Raw genomic sequence first — 23,694 nt, 5'->3', positions numbered from 1 at the left:
TAAAGTTTGGTGGAGGAGAAATAATGGTTGCAGGCTGTTTTTTAATGGTTCGAGCTAGGCCCCTTGTGAAGGGAAATGTTAATGCTACAGCATACAATGAAATTCTAGACGATTCTGTGCTTCCAACTTTGTGGTCAAAGTTTGGGGAAGGACCTTTCCTGTTTCAGCATGACAATGCCCCTGTGCACAAAGCGAGGTCCACAGAAATTGTTTGTTGAGATCGGTGTGGAAGAACTTGACTGGCCTGTACAGAGCCCTGATCTCAACTCCATCAAACACCTTTGGGATGAATTGGAATGCCAACTGCGTACCAGGCCTCATCGCCCAACATCAGTGCCTGACCTCACTAATGCTCTTGTGGCTGAATGGAAGCAATGTTCCAATATCTAGTGGAAAGCCTTCCCAGAAGACTGGAGGCTGTTATAGCAACAAAGGGAGGACCAACTCCATGTTAATACCCATGATGTTTGGAATAAGATGTTCGACGAGAAGGTGTCCACATACTTTTGGTTATGTAATGTATTTTGCGTCCAAGAACTTGTTTTACTCTACGATCAGAAATGTCTGGGCTTTAATGAATTCATTTTTTAGATGGGAGTTGTAGTTTAATTACTCCTAAGGGTAACGTTTTTTGCCTAGATGGAAACTCAACCCATGATTCCCTTGGCGGCTACTGCAAGGACACGCCTACGCTAAATAAAACCATCGACGGTAATCCTTCATTACTAGAACTTGATGCGGGTACTGTCTGACTCTTAGCTAGCATTTGCACCGTTAAAATCAAAACATGGACAACTCGGGGAAAGAGAAGGAAGCGATTCAGCTTATGGCTGACGCTGACAAGAAAGTGAAAACTTCTGGCTCGTTCTTGGGAGGCATGTTTGGGTAAGAACGCTGCAGCAGCAAGAACGATGCCAATACGGCTAACGTTAGCTAGCGCATCATCAGTAAGCATGCTAATATCTTGCTAAATCAAACTCTGGGTATTATTTGTAGCTACCGTTAGAGATTAATCATTGGCACCAGGCCATGTAGCTATTAAATGTACATGCCTCAGTCTAAGCATGCCGTAGTAAACACTTATAATAAAAATAACGAGCTAGTAGCTAGCTACATCATCATGAAGTCTGAGTTTAACCAGTTGGCTAGTTAGCAATGCCATTGAGCCTTCTAATTAGCACTATCTAAAACGACCTATCTAGTCAGCTACACTAAGCCTTGAAATGTGCAGACAACGGCACTCTGTCGAATTTGGGCAGTGGCTCTGATGTTAACTAGCTACCTATGCATCTTTTGGATGATTTGTGCACATCATATGAGTGTAGCTACTGACACTGTCTACCACAAACCAGATAAATGAATCCCTTTTCAAGTGTGTGTAAACAACCTAGCAGCTGTTCACGACTCTTGGGCCTGTGCAATGAAAGCTAGCTAAAAACGGCTAAGGCCCAACATGCATGCATACATTTTAATTGTTCTAATTGCATTTTTTAACGCCTACTCACAATGAATAAAAAAATAAAAATGTAGGGTAATTTGATACAGCACATCAATTCGGTCTTGGTTTTTATTCCAACCCTTTCTGAGTGTATATATCTATACGTGTAATCCTATATGCCACCTTTGTGTGACATATTTATAAATGCATTTGCCAGTAATTTATTCCAATAGAGGAGTAGATGTCTGCCAATTCTAAGGCAACTGCAATGCAGGACAGTCAGGTTAGTCTCTGGTGCATATAGCCAACCAGACTTGGGAGGATCCCCAATTTAGTAGCCTGTCTGTACCGTACAATATTAGTGAACAGAAGAATACTGTTGTGTACATACACTAAGACTTACTGCATTCAGTTCCTGGAAGACATCCAATTGCCGTCTAAATTAAATTAAATGGCTCTCAAATGTTGTCTGTCTCGAAACAATTATGTGCTTTCACCCATGGAATTAGCGTGTCGGATGACCTGAAATATTCTGCTTTTACAAAATGTGATGCTGTTTTAAAATGAAACACAATACCTTGCTCTTGTTAAAGCTTTTAGAATTGATTTGCTTTCCCCTAAGGGGGAAAGCAAAGCAATGTAATGGTAGAGGTCTCAATCTGACACATTTTACTTACCCTCATTAGAAAAAAGCATCCCTATATGTCTGGCCTCAGGGCACAGTCTTTCTACTGTACTATATCGGTGGAAAACCATTTAACATGCTGTAATGACAATCGTATCAGTTTTAGCTATATCCATTTGGCATCAGTAATGCATCGTTACTGTGTAGATTGTCAGGAGAGTGTTTAATTTGGTATGATCAATGACTGAATGTAATTTAACACTCTGTTTTTGGCTGCAACTAGGCCATGTAGCTAGAGATCTATTCAACAGGAACAGCTGTCAAACTTGCAGCATACCAGACATCAAATAAGGATGTCTGGTATGCTGCATCAAATAAGGATGTCTGGTATGCTGCATCAAATAAGGATGTCTGGTATGCTGCATCAAATAAGGATGTCTGGTATGCTGCATCAAATAAGGATGTCTGGTATGCTGCATCAAATAAGGATGTCTGGTATGCTGCATCAAATAAGGATGTCTGGTATGCTGCATCAAATAAGGATGTCTGGTATGCTGCATCAAATAAGGATGTCTGGTATGCTGCATCAAATAAGGATGTCTGGTATGCTGCATCAAATAAGGACCGACGCAGGGTAGGGCGTAGCCGGACGCAGGGTAGGGCGTAGCCGGACGCAGGGTAGGGCGTAGCCGGACGCAGGGTAGGGCGTAGCCGGACGCAGGTTAGGGCGTAGCCGGACGCAGGTTAGGGCGTAGCCGGACGCAGGGTAGGGCGTAGCCTGCTTGATATTGAATCTACACACAACAGAGGAACACGGATGAAGCCTTTAAAAACACTGGTTTCTATGAAACCGTGTGGTTATTGGTCCCATGAGATGCTAATCACCAGCTGTGTACAATGTGTTCTATCTATGTGAGTGATTGGGAAGGATTCAGTCAGATTGGGGACATTGATTTGAGTAGGCAGTGACACTGGGTAGAGTATCTGTGGTGTGGACAGTGATTTCTGTTTTCATCAGGCTAAGGAGAGTGTGAGATGGGACTATGACTCAGTGCATTGTTGCTTTAAGTATAAGAAGTGACCCACAACATATTTTCTCCACTGTATGCTCAGGGTGCCTGTATGATGAAGACAATGGCTGTGTTCAAGAGCATCAAAACTGTAATGTATAATGGATAAATTGAGACTGGCTGACTGATCCACAAATAATATTGAGTAGTTATTTATGATGCAAGGTGATTTGTAGATTAAAAGTTGTCAGCAATGTCAAACGCACCCAATGATGTCATCCTGGTCAGAGCATCATTCGTCTACAGCTGGAGGAAACTCCTAGGGAGTCAGGTCTGGTAGTAGATCAGAGAGAAATCTATATCAGCACTGTCCAACATGGTCAGCTGACTGATGTCTTCACTTTATTCAGCATAAGAGCCTGGTCAATAGAAAGTGCTTGGTTGATGAAAGCACTGCATTTTCAGATATTTTCCACCACATTGTGTCGTGGTCTGTTAATCCTATGTATTTTTCTCTCTACAGCGGACCTCATAAAGTGGAGGAGGCGTGTGAAATGTACTGCAGAGCAGCCAACATGTTCAAGATGGCCAAGAACTGGAACGGTACACTTCTGTCTGCGCTATTTCACACTAAACACGGTTGACCTTGATGGAATGATTCGCCCATTAGTTATTGTGTCAGAGCCGAGGTGTGTGTGCATCTTTGACCAAGGTTTTAATTAAAACTGAAACGTTATTTAAACGCTATCAGTTTAGGAAGACTCAGTTGTCCTTTTTCCAGTTGACTCTATAGATGGGCTAGATGTCTGTGATTTCTAGTAGCCTATACACATGAAAGACTGTGGCAATGTGCTGCCCTCTGTGGCGGGAGCGAGTCATTACAACTGTAGTAGAGCAGTGCTATTCTTGGAAGGCCCAATGAATTTGCTTCCTATTACTTGTGTGTGTCATTCTGTCTGTCCAGCTGCTGGTAATGCATTCTGCCAGGCCGCCCGGATCCACATGCAGCTCCAGAACAAACACGACTCGGCCACGAGCTTCATCGATGCAGGAAACGCCTTCAAGAAGTCTGACCCCAACGGTGAGACACACAACCAACCAATCAGTCAATGTGGTCAGCAAGCAGGGTAACATGATAACATGCATACAGTACATGCAGAAGAAAGTCAAAATAATCAGTAATTAACATACACCACACAGTCACTTGACTGCAGTAATTCTCCCCAAACAGCCTGCTTTAACTTTAATTTTCTACATTTGTCCCTTATGAAAGCAGCAAGAACATGTAGTGAATCTGATGTTGGCTGTTCATTTCTCAGGGCTAATAGAAGTCAGTGGTATGAGTCAGTCAGATCCACAGGCAGCAGTGGGAGTTGAGGCACTAGAGCTGTAACTGGAGCAGACTGGGCTCTACAGAGAAGCAAGTCTACAGGGACAATTCCAGTCATTTCTTAGTGACGTGTGATATGTCCCCGTCTCACTGGTAGTGTGTCAGAAATCAGGCCACCCAGTATAGGTTGTCTGTTTGTATCTGACGTGGGCCAATCATAATCTACCCCAGGGTTAGATCAGAGGAGATAGAGCCCTGCTATGTTGCAAACCAATTGTACTTGAGTACCATACAATAAATATCTATTGAATTGGATGGAGTAGAATTGAGTAGCTCTCCAGTGCTCCCTCTCCACCTTTGGTATGATTAATACTGTAGAGCCGTGGGGCTGGAGTCCCCACCCTGGGGTGGTTATTATTGAGGGTAGTTTGCCATGCTGTCTGACTGGAAGTGGATTTATTAATAAAACCTCGGCTGCTGCTCAGCCACCAGCAGTGGTGGCGACGGAATTATAGCCTACTGTAGCCTAGCATATATCCTCCTAGCTAGATTCAATACACAGCCAGATGCAAGGAGAAATTATGATTTGAATGTTATGTAACCTTGAACTAACCCTGGAGTACAATACAATGAATATTATATAAGATTTATGACATTTTCAGATGATAACCTAAACCAGAGTATTTGAGCAGAGTTGAGCGGTCGGAAGTCCTTTCCAACCATTCCGCTAAAAAACGCTCCTCGCTCACAGGAAGAAAGAAAAAAACTGCCACTCCAAATTCTCTCCATTCATTAACATTACAATGTAACCAACACCCATCAATTTGTGACTACTTAGACCTACCATTTGGTTTTGAAGTATTGAAACCAAACTTTATGATTTGAATGAAAAGTATTATTATTAACATGAAAAAGTGAATGTAAGAAGCCCTCATCATTTCAAATAGGCTACATGTCATATTAAACAGCATATAAACACTCTAAATAGGTCAGGAGCCAGACAGCCTTAAATTATTTAGGCTATATTTTTCAAATGATTTCAAGTCTATAGCCTATAAAGAAATGCATTGAGAAATATTTGCAAGTGTGACACACTAGGCTGGTAGGGACTCGGAGACATTAAGCACCCGGCATTTAAACAGCATTTTGTTGTATTAAATCATAGTCTATAAATTGCGCCTATAGGCTGTGACTTGGAATTAAATACAAATTAAACAACAAATGCCTTATTAGGCTCAGTCTACAGTGCCTTTGAATTCATCTTTAGAAACACTAGTTCGGCCAGTCTGTGGCTTCAGACTCATGCGATGGTGTCTGGAGAGCAGGTCAGCAGCAGAGTATATCCTCTCTACACTGGAAGAGCCACTGGGTGTGCTAAACACCCTTTTGCCAGGCTGGACAGGGATGCAGAGTTTTTATTTTTTCTATAGGTAGGTCTTTAGGCAAAATAACCCAATCGAAATGGAAGCTAATTGAAAGAGGTAATATGCCAGGCCTATTGGGCCAAAATCAATGATGGCCTATTGATTAGATAATAGAACAAAAATGAAAAACTTTTAAGAGATCAGATTTTTTTAATTTATTTTTTTATAAATATTTTGCTACAATGATACACTTAGTTATCTACCCACCTCGTTCCTTTCTGTTAGCATGAGCATGTCGTAAATACAACATCATGTTTTCAGGATATGTGTTTTCAGATTCCACAATGATTCTTTAGTTGTGGACACATCACCACACTTCCTCTCTTGCTCTTGGTCCTCATCTTTGTAAGTCACCTTGATTTAGCACCTGTGTGTTTTATCAGTTTCTTTATGAAAATATTTAGTGAACTCCATGACAGTAGCTAAAGCAAGGGGCTATAGCAACAGCACATAATGCATGCTGGGCCGGACATGCCCTGAGCTGGTGAAGTGAGCGGATTTGGAACGGGAGAGAAGGCCAACGCTCCAGCCTTTGGCAATCTTGCGCCGTGCTCCAGTCAAATTGGCCACGCTCTGTACCTCGCTCTGTACCTCGCTCTGCTACCTCGCTCTGCTACCTCGCTCTGCTCCTCGCTCTGCACCTCGCTCTGCACCTCGCTCTGCACCTCGCTCTGCACCTCGCTCTGCACCTCGCTCTGCACCTCGCTCTGCACCTCACTCTGCACCTCACTCTGCTCACATACTCTGACCTAAACTAAGAAAACGAAATGGATGCTCAGAGGTGACAAAATAATCGTAATGCTAATTAATTTATTGTGCTTTCACTTTTTTCCAGAACTCTCCTTTTGGATGTGAACATTTTGACTGTTGTAATATGTATCTAACCTGCTCTATCTGAAACTTTCTCTACCAGTCTAACTCTGCCCTCTTCCTTTAATGCTGCCAATAGAGGCTATCAAGTGCTTAAATGCAGCCGTTGATATATACACAGACATGGTAAGACAGACTCTCAGAGACAGGGACATGCTGGGCCAGAACCAGATAATGCATTGTCATCACAGATGATTTTCTTGTCAGGATTGATCCTTTTAGCCGTAGTTGTAAAAATGTTCTGATAATGCCGGTTCTCCTCTTTACTTCCAATGCTGTTCTCTCACTAGCACCCTGCCTATAGTGTAGCCTGGTCCCCTTGAGGACGCTCCCCTCTCGCTCTCTGTATCATTAGTACGGCGTGGACACTCAATGTCTCAAGGCCATTTCAACTGAAACATTTGTATTGTGATGCAGGTTAAGTTAAAGGACTTGGCTATCTGTCTGTATACTTACAGCTGTATTTATGACTGGAGTGGCTCTTCTCCGTAACGTCATTTAGTGATGATTTCTCGCCTCTGTCCACTTAATGATCAGGACCCAGAGTATTTCCTTGTCTGGCCACATTAGTAAGGTAAAACTCCTGGCTCCCGTATTGATTCCTGTCCTGTGTTTTGCTCGTCCAGGGAAGGTTCACCATCGCAGCCAAACACCACATCACCATCGCAGAGATCTACGAGTCAGAACTGGTGGATATAGAGAAGGTACGTTGTATATGGACTAATATAGTATATGGACTAAAAAGGTGTTAATCTGTGTATAGCAAGAGTAAAATACATTATTTGGAATAGTTGACCAAATTCAGTTTCATTTCCTTATTGGTGATAAAAAAAAAGTGTACATTAGAAATACAATTGCTTTGCAATTTCTGGATCTTTACTCAAACTGTTTTGGTCCTGCTCTAGGCCATCGCCCACTATGAGCAGGCAGCAGACTACTACAAAGGAGAGGAGTCCAACAGTTCTGCCAACAAGTGTCTGCTGAAGGTGGGGGCCTACGCTGCTCAATTGGAACAATACGCCAAGGCCATCGAGATCTACGAACAGGTGTGTCCCACCTCTGCATGCATTCTTGTGTGTGCGCATGTGTGTCTGAACTAGAGGTCGGCCGATTATGATTCTTCAACGCCGATACCGATTATTGGAGGGCCAAAAAAAAAAGGTGATACCGATTAATCGGCCGGTTTTTATTTTTTACTTAAATGTATTTATTTTTTTGCATTTTATTTTTTTGATTATATATATTTTTTTACATTTTTAATTAATTTATTTGTAATAATGACAATTACAACAATACTGAATGATCACTTATTTTAACTTAATATAATACATAAATGCTATCAATTTAGCCTCAAATAAATAATGAAACATGTTCAATTTGGTTAAAATAATGCAAAAACAAAGTGTTGGAGAAGAAGGTAAAAGTGCAATATGTGCCATGTAAAAAAGCTAACGTTTAAGTTCCTTGCTCAGAACATGAGAACATATGAAAGCTGGTGGTTCCTTTTAACATGAGTCTTCAATATTCCCAGGTAAGATGTTTTAGGCTGTAATTATTATAGGACTATTTCTCCCTATACGATTTGTATTTCATATACCTTTGACTATTGGATGTTCTTATAGGCACTTTAGTATTGCCAGTGTAACAGAATAGCTTCCGTCCCTCTCCTCGCTCCTACCTGGGCTTGAACTAGGAACACATCGACAACAGCCACCCTCGAAGCAGCGTTACCCATGTAGCACAAGGGGAACAACTACTTCAAGTCTCTGAGCGAGTGATGTTTGAAATGCTATTAGCGCGCACCCGCTAACTAGCTAGCCATTTCACATCGGTTACACCAGCCTAATCTTGGGAGTTGATAGCTTGAAGTCATAAACAGCGCAATGCTTGAAGAATTGCGAAGAGCAGCTGGGAAAATGCACGAAGGTGCTGTTTGAATGAATGCTTATGAGCCTGCTGCTGCCTACCATCGCTCAGTCAGACTGCTCTATCAAATATCAAATCATAGACTTAATTATAATATAATAACACACAGAAATACGAGCCTTTGGTCATTAATATGGTTGAATCCGGAAACTATAATTTCCAAAACGAAACGTTTATTATTTCAGTGAAATACGGAACTGTTCTGTATTTTATGTAACGGGTGGCATCCCTAAGTCTAAATATTCCTGTTACATTGCACAACCTTCAATGTTATGTCATAATTATGTACAATTCTGGCAAATTAATTACGGCCTTTGTTAGGAATAAATGGACTTCACACAGTTCGCAATGAGCCAGGCGGCCCACTGCTGTATATACCCTGACTGCTTGCACGGAACGCTAGAGAAGTGACACAAATTCATGTTAGCAGGCAATATTAACTAAATATGTAGGTTTAAAAATATATGCTTGTGTATTGATTTTAAAGAAAGGCATTGATGTTTATGGTTAGGTACATTGGTGCAACGACAGTGCTTTTTTCGCAAATGCGCTTGTTAAATCAACACCCGTTTGTGGAAGTAGGCTGTGATTCGATGAGAAATTAACAGGCACCGCATCGATTATATGCAACGCAGGACACGTTAGATAAACTAGTAATATCATCAACCATGTGTAGTTAACTAGTGATTATGTTAAGATTGATAGTTTTTTATAAGATAAGTTTAATGCTAGCTAGCAACTTACCTTGGCTTCTTGCTGCCCTCACGTAACAGGTAGTCAACCTGCCATGCAGGCTCCTCGTGGAGTGCAATGTAAGGCAGGTGGTTAGAGCGTTGGACTAGTAACCGGAAGGTTGCAAAAACGAATTCCCCCCCCCCCCCCCCCCCCGAACAAGGCAGTTAACCCCGGGTTCATAGGCCGTCATTGAAAATAAGAATGTGTTCTTAATCTGATTTGTCTAGTTAAATAAAGGTGTTTAAAAAAATATTTAAAAAAAAAATATTACGGATTGTTATAACTTGAAATCGGCCATTCCGATTAATTGGTCGACCTCTAGTGTGAATAGAAACTGATTTGTATATTAGTGGTTTCCCAATTTTAAATTGATGAACACAGTGAATCAACATTGTACGTCTCTCTCTCCAGGTGGGATCCAGCACCATGGATAACCCCCTGCTGAAATACAGCGCCAAAGAGTACTTCTTCAAAGCTTCTCTGTGTCACTTCATTGTGGATGAACTCAACGCTAAGGTCAGTTAGCAATTAGCAGCATCATGTCCACTAGACCAGAGGGTTCAGTCCTTTTCTCATTAAATAAAGCAGTAATCTGACTGATCATTAATTTCTGCAGCTTGCTGTGGAGAAGTACGAGGAGATGTTCCCAGCTTTTTCAGACTCAAGAGAGTGCAAACTGTTGAAGGTAGGTCGGTGACTCCGTCGAAAGCCTTCTATTTGTTAATTGTATCCCTTTTGTCAGGGATCATCAACTAGATTCAGCCGCGGGCAGATCGTTTTTCTTAAACAGATAGTCAGGGGGTCAGATATTTGACTCAAACCTCATTTCAAACCTTGCTTACATTAGTATATGGTCACATACAGTACCAGTCAAAAGTTTGGACACCTACTCATTCCAGGGTTTTTCTTTAATTTGACTATTTTCTACATTGTATAATAATAGTGAAGACATCAAAACTATGAAATAACACACATGGAATCATGTAGTAACCAAAACGGTGTAAATCAAAATATATTTTATATTTGAGATTCTTCAAAGTAGCCACCCTTTGCCTTGATTACAGCTTTGCACACTTGACATTCTCTCAACCAGCTTCATGAGGTAGTCACCTGGAATGCATTTCAATTACTTTGTGTAATTTCTTTCCTTAATGCGTTTGAGCCAATCAGTTGTGTTATGACAAGGTATGGGGTGGTATACAGAAGATGGCCCTATTTGGTAAAAGACCAAGTCCATATTATGGCAAGAACAGCTCAAATAAGCAAAGCGAAACAATAGTCCATCATTACTTTGAGACATGAAGGTCAGTCAATATTAAGAACTTTGAAAGTTTCTTCAAGTGCTGTTGCAAAAACGATCAAGCGCTATGATGAAACTGGCTCTCATGAGGACGTCACAGGAAAGGAAGACCCAGAGTTACCTCTGCTGCAGAGGATAGGTTCATTAGTTACCAACCTCAGAAATTGCAGCCCAAAAGAAAGCTTCAGAGTTCAAGTAACAGACATCTCAACATCAACTGTTCAGAGGAGACTGCATGAATCAGGCCTTCATGGTTGAATTGCTGAAAAGAAACCACTACTAAAGGACACCAATAAGAAGAAGAGACTTGCTTGGGCTAAGAAATACGAGCAATTGACATTAGACTGGTGGAAATCTGTCCTTTGGTCTGATGAGTCCAAATTTGCGATTTTTGATTCCAACGGCCGTGTCTTTGTGACGCAGAGTAGGTGAACGAATGATCTCCACATGTGTGGTTCTCACCGTGAAGCATGGAGGTGGTGGTGTGATGGTGCTTTGCTGGTGACACTGTCTGTGATTTTATTTAGAATTCAAGGCACACTTAACCAGCATGGCTACCACAGAATTCTGCAGCAATACACCATCCCATCTGGTTTACGCTTAGTGGGACTATAATTTGTTTTTCAACAGGACAATGACCCAACACACCTCCAGGCTGTGTACGGGCTATTTGACCAAGAAGGAGAGTGCTGCATCAGATGACCTGGCATCCACAATCGCCCAAACTCACGGCAATTGAGATGGTTTGCTATGAGTTGGACGGCAGAGTTAAGGAAAAGCAGCCAACAAGTGCTCAGCATATGTGGGAACTCCTTCAAGACTGTTGGAAAAACATTCCAGGTGAAGCTGGTTGAGAGAATGCCAAGCGTGGGCAAAACTGTCAAGGCAAAGGGTGGCTACTTTGAAGAATCTCAAATATAAAATACATTTTGATTAAACTTTTTTTTTGGGCTACTGCATGATTCCATGTGTTATTTCAGTTATTCTACCATGTAGAAAATAGTACAATTTCAAGAAAAACCCTTGAATGAGTAGGGGGCCAAATAAACGTACCTGTGGGCTTCCAGTTGAGGAGCACTGCATTATGGTGTTGGTCAGGGTAACGGATTGAAGTTACAGCATAATAGATCGCAACGCACTTGCATAGTATGACGTATGTCATCCACTACCAATGTGTACCACCTAACTCTGGTGCATGGCAGCCATTTTGTGGAAGCCACATGACAACCTTAAATCACTGTTTTACAGAAACTCCTGGATGCTCATGAGGAACAGAACTGTGAAGCTTTCACTGAAGCAGTAAGTCTTCATTTTGGATTGATTCACCAGGCTAGCTCCTTTGTCGTTGCTTATAATTGAATTAGTGAAAGTCAGGTCTTCAGTACATGTCTTTCATGATTAGTCATTCAGTATGCAATTCTTTAATGGGGGGGGGGGGGTGGATTTCTTTATTTGAACAGGTTCTTAGACTTCATCTTATTCCCTTCCTCAGATTAAAGAGTTTGATTCCATCTCTCGTCTGGACCAATGGCAGACTACCATGCTACTGCGCATCAAGAAGACCATCCAGGGGGATGAGGGGGACCTGAAGTGAGACTACACCGGGGGAACATATCACCACAGGGGCACATGGCATGCCACCCCCCCCTCCCCCCACTCATCTCACATTGCACAAAAACAATGTCCAGGTTCTTATAGTTACAGTATTAGTTAGTTACAAGTTAACTTAAGCTGCAATGTGTAGGCGTATAGAGAATCTGTAGAAGAGTACGTGTACCCTGTTCATTCCGAATGTTATGTTGAATTCTATTATGACGTTATCAGTTGCTCTTGTATTAATATTGCCAAACCCTAGTTAGGATGTGGATCTACAGTCGTACCTCTTCATGGAGGATAGAGCCTGTACATTTCCTGTTTAGTGGTGAGTAACCTCAGTAGGGCAGAGGCATTCTACTAATGCATAAACACTGCATGATTTGTACAGTTGTAATTAATTATTCTATAGGTTTAGCACATGTGACTAATCTAGAAATGAGTATTTAAATATTACTTATGATGTTGTAAGCTTATTTCCATCGTCTTTGCTTGGCTTCCAACTTGAAAACGTCTTAAAGGGTTTAGAAAGGAAATGTCCATTACTTCCAATATCATAAATGGTTGTTGTAAACTAAAGAATTCTAGCCTGAGTGATGGCAATGAATTGTTTCATATCCAAAACAGCCAGGAAAAATGTCTTATTGATAAACATCAAAGTTAGACAATCAAGACAGGACCAGAAAGCATATGGGAAATGCAGTATCCAAAGTTGGCTTTATTCTTTTCTCCATAGAATCTTATTCTGTATTATTCATGAGGGTGTTCTCAACAAATATAATCTTTACAAATGTTTTGGTTTACCTGCCAATGTGACGTGACTTCCTAATTCTGCTTGTGTAAAAAGAGAAAAATAGATATAATTTTTTAATGCAGAGCAAAGGGAGGGGGACTAAGAAAATGAATTGCCCTCTTGCCAGAGCAGTGTCACACTTAAATAACAGGCTGGAGTTTAGAAGTGACTCGTGTTGAAGTTGTACCCTTGTTGGTGTATACTAGTGTGCCCTCCTGCTGTCAACTAGCAGAACTGCATGTCATTGTGTGTAGTTCTATAGCATTGTGCAACTTTTCCTAGTAGTGATGAACTGAGCCCCCTTTGATGTTGGGGGGGGGGGGGCAGTCAGCCTGCATATCAAGCTTCTTTCAGGTGGAACAGTGCACTTTTTATTTGGTCTGAGAGAATGGACAGTAATAAAGACATCTATAATTCTCTGTTAAGTCTCAGTACTGATATTGCTTTTTGTCAAACACAAAAAGGAAAACCTATCTGAAGACCTACGTTCCACACAGTTTGATGTACAGTACCAGTCAAAAGTTTGGACACTACAATATTTTCTACATTGTAGAATAATAGAAGCCATAAACTATGAAATAACACAGAATCATGTAACAACTAAAAACGTGTTAAACAAATCATTTTATATTTCAAATTATTCAAAGTAGCCAGTCTTTGCCTTGACAGCTTTGCACACTCTTGGCATTCTCTCAACCAGCTTCATGAGGAACACTTTTCCAATAGACTTGGAGTTCTGAGCTGCTTTTCCTTCACTCTGCGGTCCAACTCATCCCAAACCATATCAATTGGGTTGAGGTCGGGTGATTGTGGAGGCCAGGTCATCTGATGCAGCACCATCACTCTCCTTCTTGGTCAAATAGCCCTTACACAGCCGGGAGGTGTGTTGGGTCATTGTCCTGTTGTAAAACAAATGACAGTCCCACTAAGCGCAAACCAGTTGGGATGGCATATCGCTGCAGAATGCTGTGGTAGCCATGCTAGTTCAGTGTGCCTTGAATTCTAAATAAATCAGTGTCACCAGCAAAGCACCCCACACAATCAAACATCCTCCATGCTTCACGGTGGGAACTACACGTGCAAAGATCATCCCTTCACCTACTCTGCATCTCACAAAGACACGGCAGTTGGAACCAAAAATCTCAAATTTGGACTCATCAGACAAATGGACAGATTTCCACCCGTCTAATGTCCATTGCTCGTGTTTCTTGGCCCAAGCAATTCTCTTCTTATTATTGGTGTCCTTTAGTAGTGGTTTCTTTGCAGTAATTCAACCATGAAGGGGCGGCAGGTAGCCTAGTGGGTAGAGCGTTGGACTAGTAACTGAAAGGTTGCAAGATCATATCCCCGAGCTGATTAGGTAAAAATCTGTCTTTCTGCCCCTTAACACTGTTCCGAGGCAATCATTGAAAATAAGAATTTGTTCTTAACTGACCTGCCTAGTTAAATAAAGGTAAAATAAAAATAATAAATGAAGGCCTGATTTACAGTCTCCTCTGAACAGTTGTTGTTTGGGCTGCAATTTCTGAGGCTGGTATCTCTAATGAACTTATCCTCTGCAGCAGAGGTAACTCTGGGTCTTCCTTTCCTGTGGTGATCCTCATGAGAGCCAGTTTCATCATAGCGCTTGATGTTTTTTGCAAATGCACTTGAAGAAACTTTCAAAGTTCTTGACATTTTCCGGATTGACAATCCATCATGTCTTAAAGTAATGATGGACTGTCGTTTCTCTTTGCTTATTTGAGCTGCCCAGCTGTAAAAGACATGGTCTTTTACCAAATAGAGCTATCTTCTGTATACCACCCCTACCTTGTCACAACACAACTGATTGGCTCAAACGCATTAAGAAAGAAAGAAATTCCACAAATGAACTTTTAACAAGGCTCTCCTGTTAATTGAAATGCATTCCAGGTGACTACCTCATGAAGCTAGTTGAGAGAATTCAAAGAGTGTGCAAAGCTGTCATCAAGGCAAAGGGTGGCTACTTTGAAGAATCTCAAATCTATATTTTAATTTGTTTAAGACTTTTTTGGTTACTACATGATTCCATATGTGTTATTTCATAGTTTTGATGTCTTCACTACTATTCTACAATGTAGAAAATAGTAAAAATAAAGAAAAACCCTTGAATGAGTAGGTGTGTCCAAACCTTTGACTGGTACTGTATATTCATTTAATGAGGTGATCAACGTACAATGACAATGTTAGGAGCAAATGTAAACCGAACAAATGCATGCTGGAAACCATGAATGAAGCTTACTTAAACTGGGATTCAGTGAGATCGCGGGTTATAGGCGTTGAAGCTTTTAAAGGCAATGTCCAATTGAGTCAACATATGCAGCGTTTACCATGAATGGGATCTCTGCAAACGTGGGAACATTGCCTTTAAAAGCCGCAATGCCTATAACCCATGATCAGATTGAATCCTGGCCTTAGTTTCAAAAAGACAACTCCAAAACCTTTCGTCAACAGGGTCGAGGACAGACAAACTATGAATTCAGACCCAATAATTAGACGATAACCACTGTGTACAAAGCATTAAGGACACCATAATATTGAGTTGCACCCCCCCTTTTGCACTTAGAACAGCCTCGATTTGTCGTGCATGGACTCTACGAGGTGTCGAAGGCATTCGACAGGAATGCTGGCCGATGTTGATGCCAATGCTTCCCACAGTTTTGTCAAGTTAGCTGGATGTCCATTGGGTGTTGGACCATTCTTGATACAAACGGGAACCTGTTGAGCATTAAAAACCCAGCAGCGTTGCAATTCTTGACAAACTCGTGCACCTACTAACATACCCCGTTCAAAGGCACTTGAATATTTTTTCTTGCCCATTCACCCTCTGAATGGCACACACACAATCCATGTCTCAACTGTCTCAGGGCTTAAAAATCCTTATTTAACCTGTCTCCTCCCCTTCACCTACACTGATTGAAGTGGATTTAACAAGTGACATCAATAAGGGATCAAAGCTTTCATCTGGTCAGTCTATGTCAAGGAAAGAGCAGGTGTCCATAATATTTTGTACACTCAGCGTATATTCAATTACACATGACGACCTACACCACAGTGTATTCAGTGGACACCTCCATGTCTTCCACAGTACCAATGTCCTCTGTTACACTGTGCTGTCCCTCAGTGGAGACTGTCTGTGTCTCAGTCTCCAGTTCTGACGTCTTCACTGTAACACACTCCTGCTCAGAGATAGGGGCAAACTCTGCCTCCTCAGGATTTGCAGTGGCCGTTATCTCTGAACCAGGCCCAGCTTCCGAATCTGGAGCCAGGATGGTTTGTGACACTGAGGTTTCCAGCACAGATGGGGTCAAAATAGTAGAGGTCTCTGAAACAGAAACTGGGGCAAACATGGCCCCTGAGACAGTGACAGGGACAGAGAGAGACACAGTCTGGACAGGGAGGGGACCGGAGGACGATGGGGAAACAGGGATAGAGGACACGGAGAAGGGGACAGAGACAGTGGATCCATCCAGACCGATGACACCGGCCCCGTCTGTGGTGACAATGGGTAGGTGGGTCCCTGCCGGCATCTCTGTCTGGATGACCGTGAACCCACCAGGGTGGTGTGGCTGACCAGGGTGATGGTCCCTGGGTCGCCCCAGTTGGCAGAAAGGGTGAAGGGCTCACTATGTACCAACATGGCCCCTTCCTGGAGCCTACCACCAACTCCACTCTCCCCCTTTCCAACGACTACAATTTCAACTTTTACCTTCCTACCAGGGCAGCCTTCCCTGTGGCTCAGTTGGTAGAGCATGGTGTTTGCAACGCCAGGGTTGTGGGTTCGATTCCCACGGGGGCCAGTAAGAAAGAAAAAGAAAAAAAATGCATGAAATGAAATGTATGAAACGTATGCATTCACTACTGTAAGTCGCTCTGGATATGAGCGTCTGCTAAATGACTAAAATGTAAAGGGCATCTGGGTTTCTTAGTCTTTACCTCCATGTTGTCCTTCAGGACCACCAGGTAGTTCTTCCATGGAGTGTTTTGGTCATGAGTCTGTGGATTGAAGAGCACATCTTTAGGCTTTTGCAGCACAGATGAATGTCTCCAAAATAACTTATTACACGTATAATAATTCTAGGTATTGTGTTAGTATGAAAACTAGAAGGTGTAGTAACATACCATGGTGTCTGTGTACAGTGGACTAGTGTAGTAACATACCATGGTGTCTGTGTACAGTGGACTAGTGTAGTAACATACCATGGTGTCTATGTACAGTGGACTAGTGTAGTAACATACCATGGTGTCTGTGTACAGTGGACTAGTGTAGTAACATACCATGGTGTCTATGTACAGTGGACTAGTGTAGTAACATACCATGGTGTCTATGTACAGTGGACTAGTGTAGTAACATACCATGGTGTCTGTGTACAGTGGACTAGTGTAGTAACATACCATGGTGTCTATGTACAGTGTAGTAACATACTATGGTCTGTCTGCGTACAGTGGACTAGTGTAGTAACATACCATGGTGTCTGTGTACAGTGGACTAGTGTAGTAACATACTATGGTGTCTATGTACAGTGTACTAGTGTAGTAACATACCATGGTCTGTCTGCGTACAGTGGACTAGTGTAGTAACATACCATGGTGTCTGCGTACAGTGGACTAGTGTAGTAACATACCATGGTGTCTATGTACAGTGTACTAGTGTAGTAACATACTATGGTCTGTCAGTGTACAGTGGACTAGTGTAGTAACATACCATGGTGTCTGCGTACAGTGGACTAGTGTAGTAACATACCATGGTGTCTATGTACAGTGTACTAGTGTAGTAACATACCATGGTCTGTCTGCGTACAGTGGACTAGTGTAGTAACATACCATGGTGTCTGCGTACAGTGGACTAGTGTAGTAACATACCATGGTGTCTATGTACAGTGTACTAGTGTAGTAACATACTATGGTCTGTCAGTGTACAGTGGACTAGTGTAGTAACATACCATGGTGTCTGCGTACAGTGGACTAGTGTAGTAACATACCATGGTGTCTATGTACAGTGGACTAGTGTAGTAACATACTATGGTCTGTCAGTGTACAGTGGACTAGTGTAGTAACATACCATGGTGTCTATGTACAGTGGACTAGTGTAGTAATATACCATGGTGTCTATGTACAGTGGACTAGTGTAGTAACATACTATGGTCTGTCTGCGTACAGTGGACTAGTGTAGTAACATACCATGGTGTCTGCGTACAGTGGACTAGTGTAGTAACATACCATGATGTCTATGTACAGTGTACTAGTGTAGTAACATACCATGATGTCTATGTACAGTGTACTAGTGTAGTAACATACCATGGTGTCTATGTACAGTGGACTAGTGTAGTAACATACCATGGTGTCTATGTACAGTGGACTAGTGTAGTAACATACTATGGTGTCTATGTACAGTGTACTAGTGTAGTAACATACTATGGTCTGTCTGCGTACAGTGGACTAGTGTAGTAACATACCATGGTGTCTATGTACAGTGTACTAGTGTAGTAACATACTATGGTCTGTCTGCGTACAGTGGACTAGTGTAGTAACATACCATGGTGTCTATGTACAGTGGACTAGTGTAGTAACATACCATGGTGTCTATGTACAGTGGACTAGTGTAGTAACATACTATGGTGTCTATGTACAGTGTACTAGTGTAGTAACATACTATGGTCTGTCTGCGTACAGTGGACTAGTGTAGTAACATACCATGGTGTCTATGTACAGTGTATTAGTGTAGTAACATACTATGGTCTGTCTGCGTACAGTGGACTAGTGTAGTAACATACCATGGTGTCTGTGTACAGTGGACTAGTGTAGTAACATACCATGGTGTCTATGTACAGTGTACTAGTGTAGTAACATACTATGGTCTGTCTGCGTACAGTGGACTAGTGTAGTAACATACTATGGTCTGTCTGCGTACAGTGGACTTGTCCGTGAAGGTACGGTTGCGGAGGCCACACATGTAAGGCTTCTCCGCTGTATGAATCCTCTGGTGCCTCTGGAGGGCATTCAGCTGGGTGAACTGCTTATCACAATCTGTACAGTGGTACGGACGCTCACCTGAGACAGAACATACAGAGGTCAGACAGGGGTTAAAGGTCAGCAGTAATAATTCACTATGAATGGAAGATCTCTGGGCGAAGGCCCGACCACAGAGTTCACACTTGTAAGGTCTGAAGCCCATGTGGATTCTGGAGTGGTGTTTCAGGTATTCTTTAGAGGCAAAGCTTTTCCCACAGCTCTCACACATAAAAGGCTTCTCTCCTAGAACACAAAACAACACAGATATGTAAAGGCTGGTTTGTGTAGATAGGGTTCACAGATGCTGACAATGAAATGGACACAGAAATGGTATCAAAAGCCCAACCTAAAAGCTTAGAAAGCTGTAGAGTATTGTGTATCTGTGTAAGAGATGAACCTCTTACCTGTGTGGGCTCTCTTGTGATAAGACAACATGTGGTTCTGGCTAAACCTTGCATCACACTGGTCACAGGCGAAAGGCTTCTCTCCTGTTAGTCCTGTGGTGTGTCTTGAGGGCTGAGCTCTGGGAAAACTTGGCTTCACAGTCAGTGCAGGAGCAGGGCTTCTCTCCTGTGTGTGTTCTCTCGTGTAGCATCAACGCTGTCTTAGAGCTCAGCGCCTTGTTACACACAAGACAGGTGCACACCGCCTCCCTCATGCACCTACACGTAGAGAAGAGAATTGATATTTATTGTCTCAATAAATGATTGGACGCAGCAAATAGAAACTGAAGAGGAAATACCATGTTCATATATTGTAGTGCATTTGGTTTAGCCATTTACAGCTCTAGTTAAAAGTAATGCACTAGGGGAACAAGACGTCAATCCAGAGAATCCTACATGAAAGTGCTACAAAAGCAATCCCAAATCCCCCGACTGAGACCGGTCCTAACTTGTCGTCGGAGGCGCGTCACGTCCTTCTTGCGTTTGAACGTCTTGGTGCAGACGTCGCAGGGGTACAGTCTCTCGTCACTGTGGACGTGTCTCTGATGGATCCTCAGGTCACAACGGTATGTCACCTCCCCCTGCACACCGTGGCTCGTCCTGGTGGTCATGGTAACAATGGAGGAGTGTCGTTATTAGAGATGTGATCAGAACAACAATGAAAATAGTTGAGATTTTAGGTTTTCTATCCCTTTTAAAAGTGCTCAAAGCACTTTACATTGTACAGTACATTGGGCTCCCTTCATGAACTAATGTGTAATGTCCAACTCCACCTAGTTGATGTGCTTCCGGTAGCTCTTCTCATAGTGGAAGGTCCATTGACACTTGTCACACTTGTTTTGGGTGTCAGCATGTCTGGATGATCTGTTGAGGGCAACTTCCTCACCCATCGCTTCCTTCCTGGGGAAGAAGAGTGAGTCATCAGGACAATCCTCGGGTATATCTCCTTCCACATCATCGACGTCTGTGGACCTCAGCCCTGCCCTCTCTTTTTCAGGCAGCAGCTCTGGAAGGGCCTCTCCTTCCTCCTTCTGTGTACTAACAATAATCATCACAATCAATTGGATTTATACAGCACTTGTTCAAAATGCTTCACACACCTCAAAGCATGTCACCATAGCATCTACCTGTGTATTCTCAGTGTTCTCCTTTTGACCGGCTGTCTTGGTCTGAGTGTTGTCAGGCAGATCCTCCGTCTGCGTCTTGGTCTGGTCCTTCATCTTCCTCACGTACCCCTTCTTAGGAATGTCAACGAAGACTGCGGCCTGCCAGCCTGTTACTTCTCCTCCCAGAGATCTCAGCATCTTCATTCACCTCTGATCTCTCCTCCTCGGCTGTGACCGTGACCGTTGCCCTTTTCAACATCCTCTCCCTCCTCTCTGGTCTTGTTGGACAGATCAGCCTCTTGGTGGAGGCTCTTTAGGGAATTTTGTTTACTCCGACCCCCAGCACTCCCTCCTCTACATCATCCAAATCAGCCTCCATGTCTTGTCACACGGATGATTTAGCCCCGTGCGGACTCGAGCTGCCTTCATCGAGAACCGAGCTGCAAGCCTCCATAAGGCTTTTACACTCCAACAGTGTCGCCACTTCACAGATCACGCCAATCTTGTCTTCAGCAAACTCTTCATCCACCTCCAGTTTGCCAGTGTATATATATTCCAAGAACCTGGTGAAATCAGTGTTTCAGACGTTCCCCAGGAATAGTTTCTTAGGTGGGTCCGGGGCCAGTAGGATGTTCTTGAAGTAGCCGCTGGAGGCAGCTAGTACCACCTGTTGAGCCTCAAACTCCTCAAGCTCACCATGGAAGGCCACCTGGACTGTGACATCACACAGGTGGCTGTGCAGTCTCAGCTGGTGAATTGACTGAAGCATGTCCTCATGGTGGGAAGGCTGAGGAGAGCTGGACCACTTTGTCACTCACGTTTCATACTGTCAGTAGTGGAAAAAGTACCCAATTTCCATACTTGAGTAAAAGTAAAGATACCCTAGTAGAAAATGAATTCAAGAAAAAGTGAAAGTCATGCTGTAAAATACTACAAGTAAAAGTCTAAAAGTGTTTGGTTTTAAATATACTTAAGTATCAAAAGTAAATGTAACTCGGAAAATATACTTAAGTATCAAAAGTAAAAGTATTAATAATTTCAAATTGCTCAAATGTTCAAATTTTTTTAATTTACAGATAGCCAGTGGCACACTCCAACACTCAGAGATCATTTCAAAAGAAGCATGTGTGTTTAGTGAGTCCGCCAGATTAGAGGCAGTAGGGATGACCAGGGATTTTCTCTGGACCATTTCCCAGTCCTGCTAAGCATTCAAAATATAACTGGTCATTTTTGGTGTCAGTGAAAAATATTGGAGTAAAAAGTTCATTATTTTCTTTAGGAATGTAGTGAAGTAAAAGTTGTCAAAAATGTAAATAGTAAAGTAAGGTTCAGATACCCCCCAAAAAGAATTAAATAGTACTTTAAAGTATTTTTACTTAAGTACTTTACAGCACTGCATACTGTTGTTAGACAAATGTTACAAGAACAGATCAATAATCATGCAACGTAATAGCAATCAATTTCTGGCCGAAGTTAACCATTTTTTTTTTTTAAATAGTGACCACATGAATTATAGCTAGATATTCACATAGATAGTTAGCTAGCAAGCTATAATGGTTTAGGCCTATGCTTGGGGTTATCTAGTTAGCTAACATTATAACTTAGTTGGGTGGCTGGTTAGCTACCTAACGAGTTTGACAATCAGCTGCTTATTGTTTTCACTGGCTAGCCGTCAGAACATTGTAAGCGGGGAAATGTCATTTATTTGTAGCTAGCTAGTTCATTTAATAGCAAACAAGTGAGTTAGCAGCAAGCTAAATTAGCTAGCTAGAAAAAAGCCACGCCAACAATCTAACTAGTCAAAGACAGAAAAACGATTGATGGTTGTTTTTCAATAAAACACTTTATCTTGCAGTGTTTCAATGTTATGACCAGCAAGCAACAGTGAACTATGTGCAATGAACGTGTACGCATCTCAACCAGCTCTCTTACCGTAAACTCGGTAAAATGACAGCCCTTCACAAATCCATCATAACGAAAGTATTTTCTGTCAAATCTGCACCCGATATCGAGAGATGCGTTTTAACCACGGCCATATTGGATAGATTCGGTCCACTTCAGCTGATGTGGGATCAGTTCTTAATACCTGTATAACATTTTCACCGTTGAGCAAAACGACCCTGCATCAGTTCTTAGGATAATGGGAAAATATATACAATTGACAGACATCAACATGACATAAATCATTATTAGACTATAATACAGATCAGGGTGTCTCAATATCTTTTCAATTTGAAGACAATTCATTCGTCATTATGCAGAAGAAAAACAAAACATTTTGAGAAACGTCTTTTGAATGGCCAGCCTTGAATTCAGAGATTAGAGAATTACATTCCTTTTTTAAAATCAGTATCCACATGGTGGTGCCATTTAATTGTATTTCAATGTTGTGCCATCAGGCCTGAAGCTCTAGCCTTGCCTCTGCAGAGACTATAGGCCTGTAAGGCAGCTCTTCTTCAGTCTGGACCTTGATTATTTGAATTCTGGGTGTTAGTGCTGGGCTGGAACACAAGCCTGCACACCCAGGACTTGAAGTTGGAGATCCCTGGTATTCGCATTTATTCATTTATTGTAAAAGTTAGACATTTTGACTGAGAGGAGCAATACAACAGAAGCCTTGATAGTTGATTCCACTTGAACCCCATCCACCACACAAATCATCCCCATGTTTTCCAGAATGTAGTCTGTCATTCCAAGGTTGTATGCTAAGCTACTTTAGGGGGAATCACTGGGGGCCTGTGCAGCTGCCAGTGGTTTTTTATTGACAGAGGAAATCCATATACCTTACATTTCCCATAATGACTTCTGCAAGCATTCGGCCTCTTCCGATGGTGGTGAGTCATCCTGCTAGTGCGCTACTAAGGGCAGGATGCTGTGGTTTTCAGCTCTGGCCTGGAGGCTAGCCACCACCTCAGCCTGTCTGCTGTGCCGGGACGCACACACACACACACACACACTCACTCACTCACTCACTCACTCACTCACTCACTCACTCACTCACTCACTCACTCACTCACTCACTCACTCACTCACTCACTCACTCACTCACTCACTCACTCACTCACTCAGAC

General features: G+C 42.3%; 2 protein-coding genes across 8 annotated transcripts; one reads left to right on the top strand and one right to left on the bottom strand.

The window, feature by feature from the left end:
• The first annotated feature begins 669 nt into the window (after positions 1–669).
• Positions 670–13,469, top strand: LOC100194698 (uncharacterized). 4 transcript variants are annotated; one of them, XM_014205726.3, is made up of 10 exons: positions 670–885; positions 3,597–3,676; positions 4,038–4,154; positions 6,777–6,823; positions 7,324–7,401; positions 7,603–7,743; positions 9,770–9,874; positions 9,975–10,043; positions 11,907–11,957; positions 12,151–13,463. In XM_014205726.3, exons 1-10 carry the CDS (start codon positions 788–790, stop codon positions 12,250–12,252), a joined length of 888 nt encoding a protein of 295 aa, XP_014061201.1. In that variant the 5' UTR covers positions 670–787; the 3' UTR covers positions 12,253–13,463. The 4 variants fall into 4 exon arrangements, with proteins under 4 accessions (XP_014061201.1, XP_014061202.1, NP_001133226.1 ...); XM_014205727.3 differs by lacking the exon at positions 6,777–6,823; NM_001139754.1 differs by lacking the exon at positions 6,777–6,823 and having other exon boundaries at positions 742–885; positions 3,597–3,762; positions 12,151–13,469.
• LOC106608057 (uncharacterized) lies at positions 13,358–22,809 on the bottom strand. 4 transcript variants are annotated; one of them, XM_082976986.1, is made up of 7 exons: positions 20,645–22,540; positions 20,291–20,417; positions 19,967–20,117; positions 19,479–19,736; positions 19,218–19,317; positions 18,956–19,113; positions 13,358–17,058 (listed from the first exon to the last, which is right to left on the bottom strand). In XM_082976986.1, exon 7 carries the CDS (start codon positions 16,590–16,592, stop codon positions 16,107–16,109), a length of 486 nt encoding a protein of 161 aa, XP_082833112.1. In that variant the 5' UTR covers positions 16,593–17,058; positions 18,956–19,113; positions 19,218–19,317; positions 19,479–19,736; positions 19,967–20,117; positions 20,291–20,417; positions 20,645–22,540; the 3' UTR covers positions 13,358–16,106. The 4 variants fall into 4 exon arrangements, with proteins under 4 accessions (XP_082833112.1, XP_082833109.1, XP_082833111.1 ...); XM_082976983.1 differs by having other exon boundaries at positions 18,956–19,317; XM_082976985.1 differs by having other exon boundaries at positions 18,974–19,317.
• Positions 22,810–23,694: the final 885 nt, after the last annotated feature.

Source organism: Salmo salar, chromosome 06 (genome assembly GCF_965601325.2).
Source record: "Salmo salar chromosome 06, fSalSal1, whole genome shotgun sequence".
Lineage (NCBI taxonomy): Eukaryota > Metazoa > Chordata > Actinopteri > Salmoniformes > Salmonidae > Salmo > Salmo salar.
The sequence above is the reverse complement of the archived record's forward strand: the minus strand, read 5'-3'. Positions and strand labels throughout refer to the sequence as shown.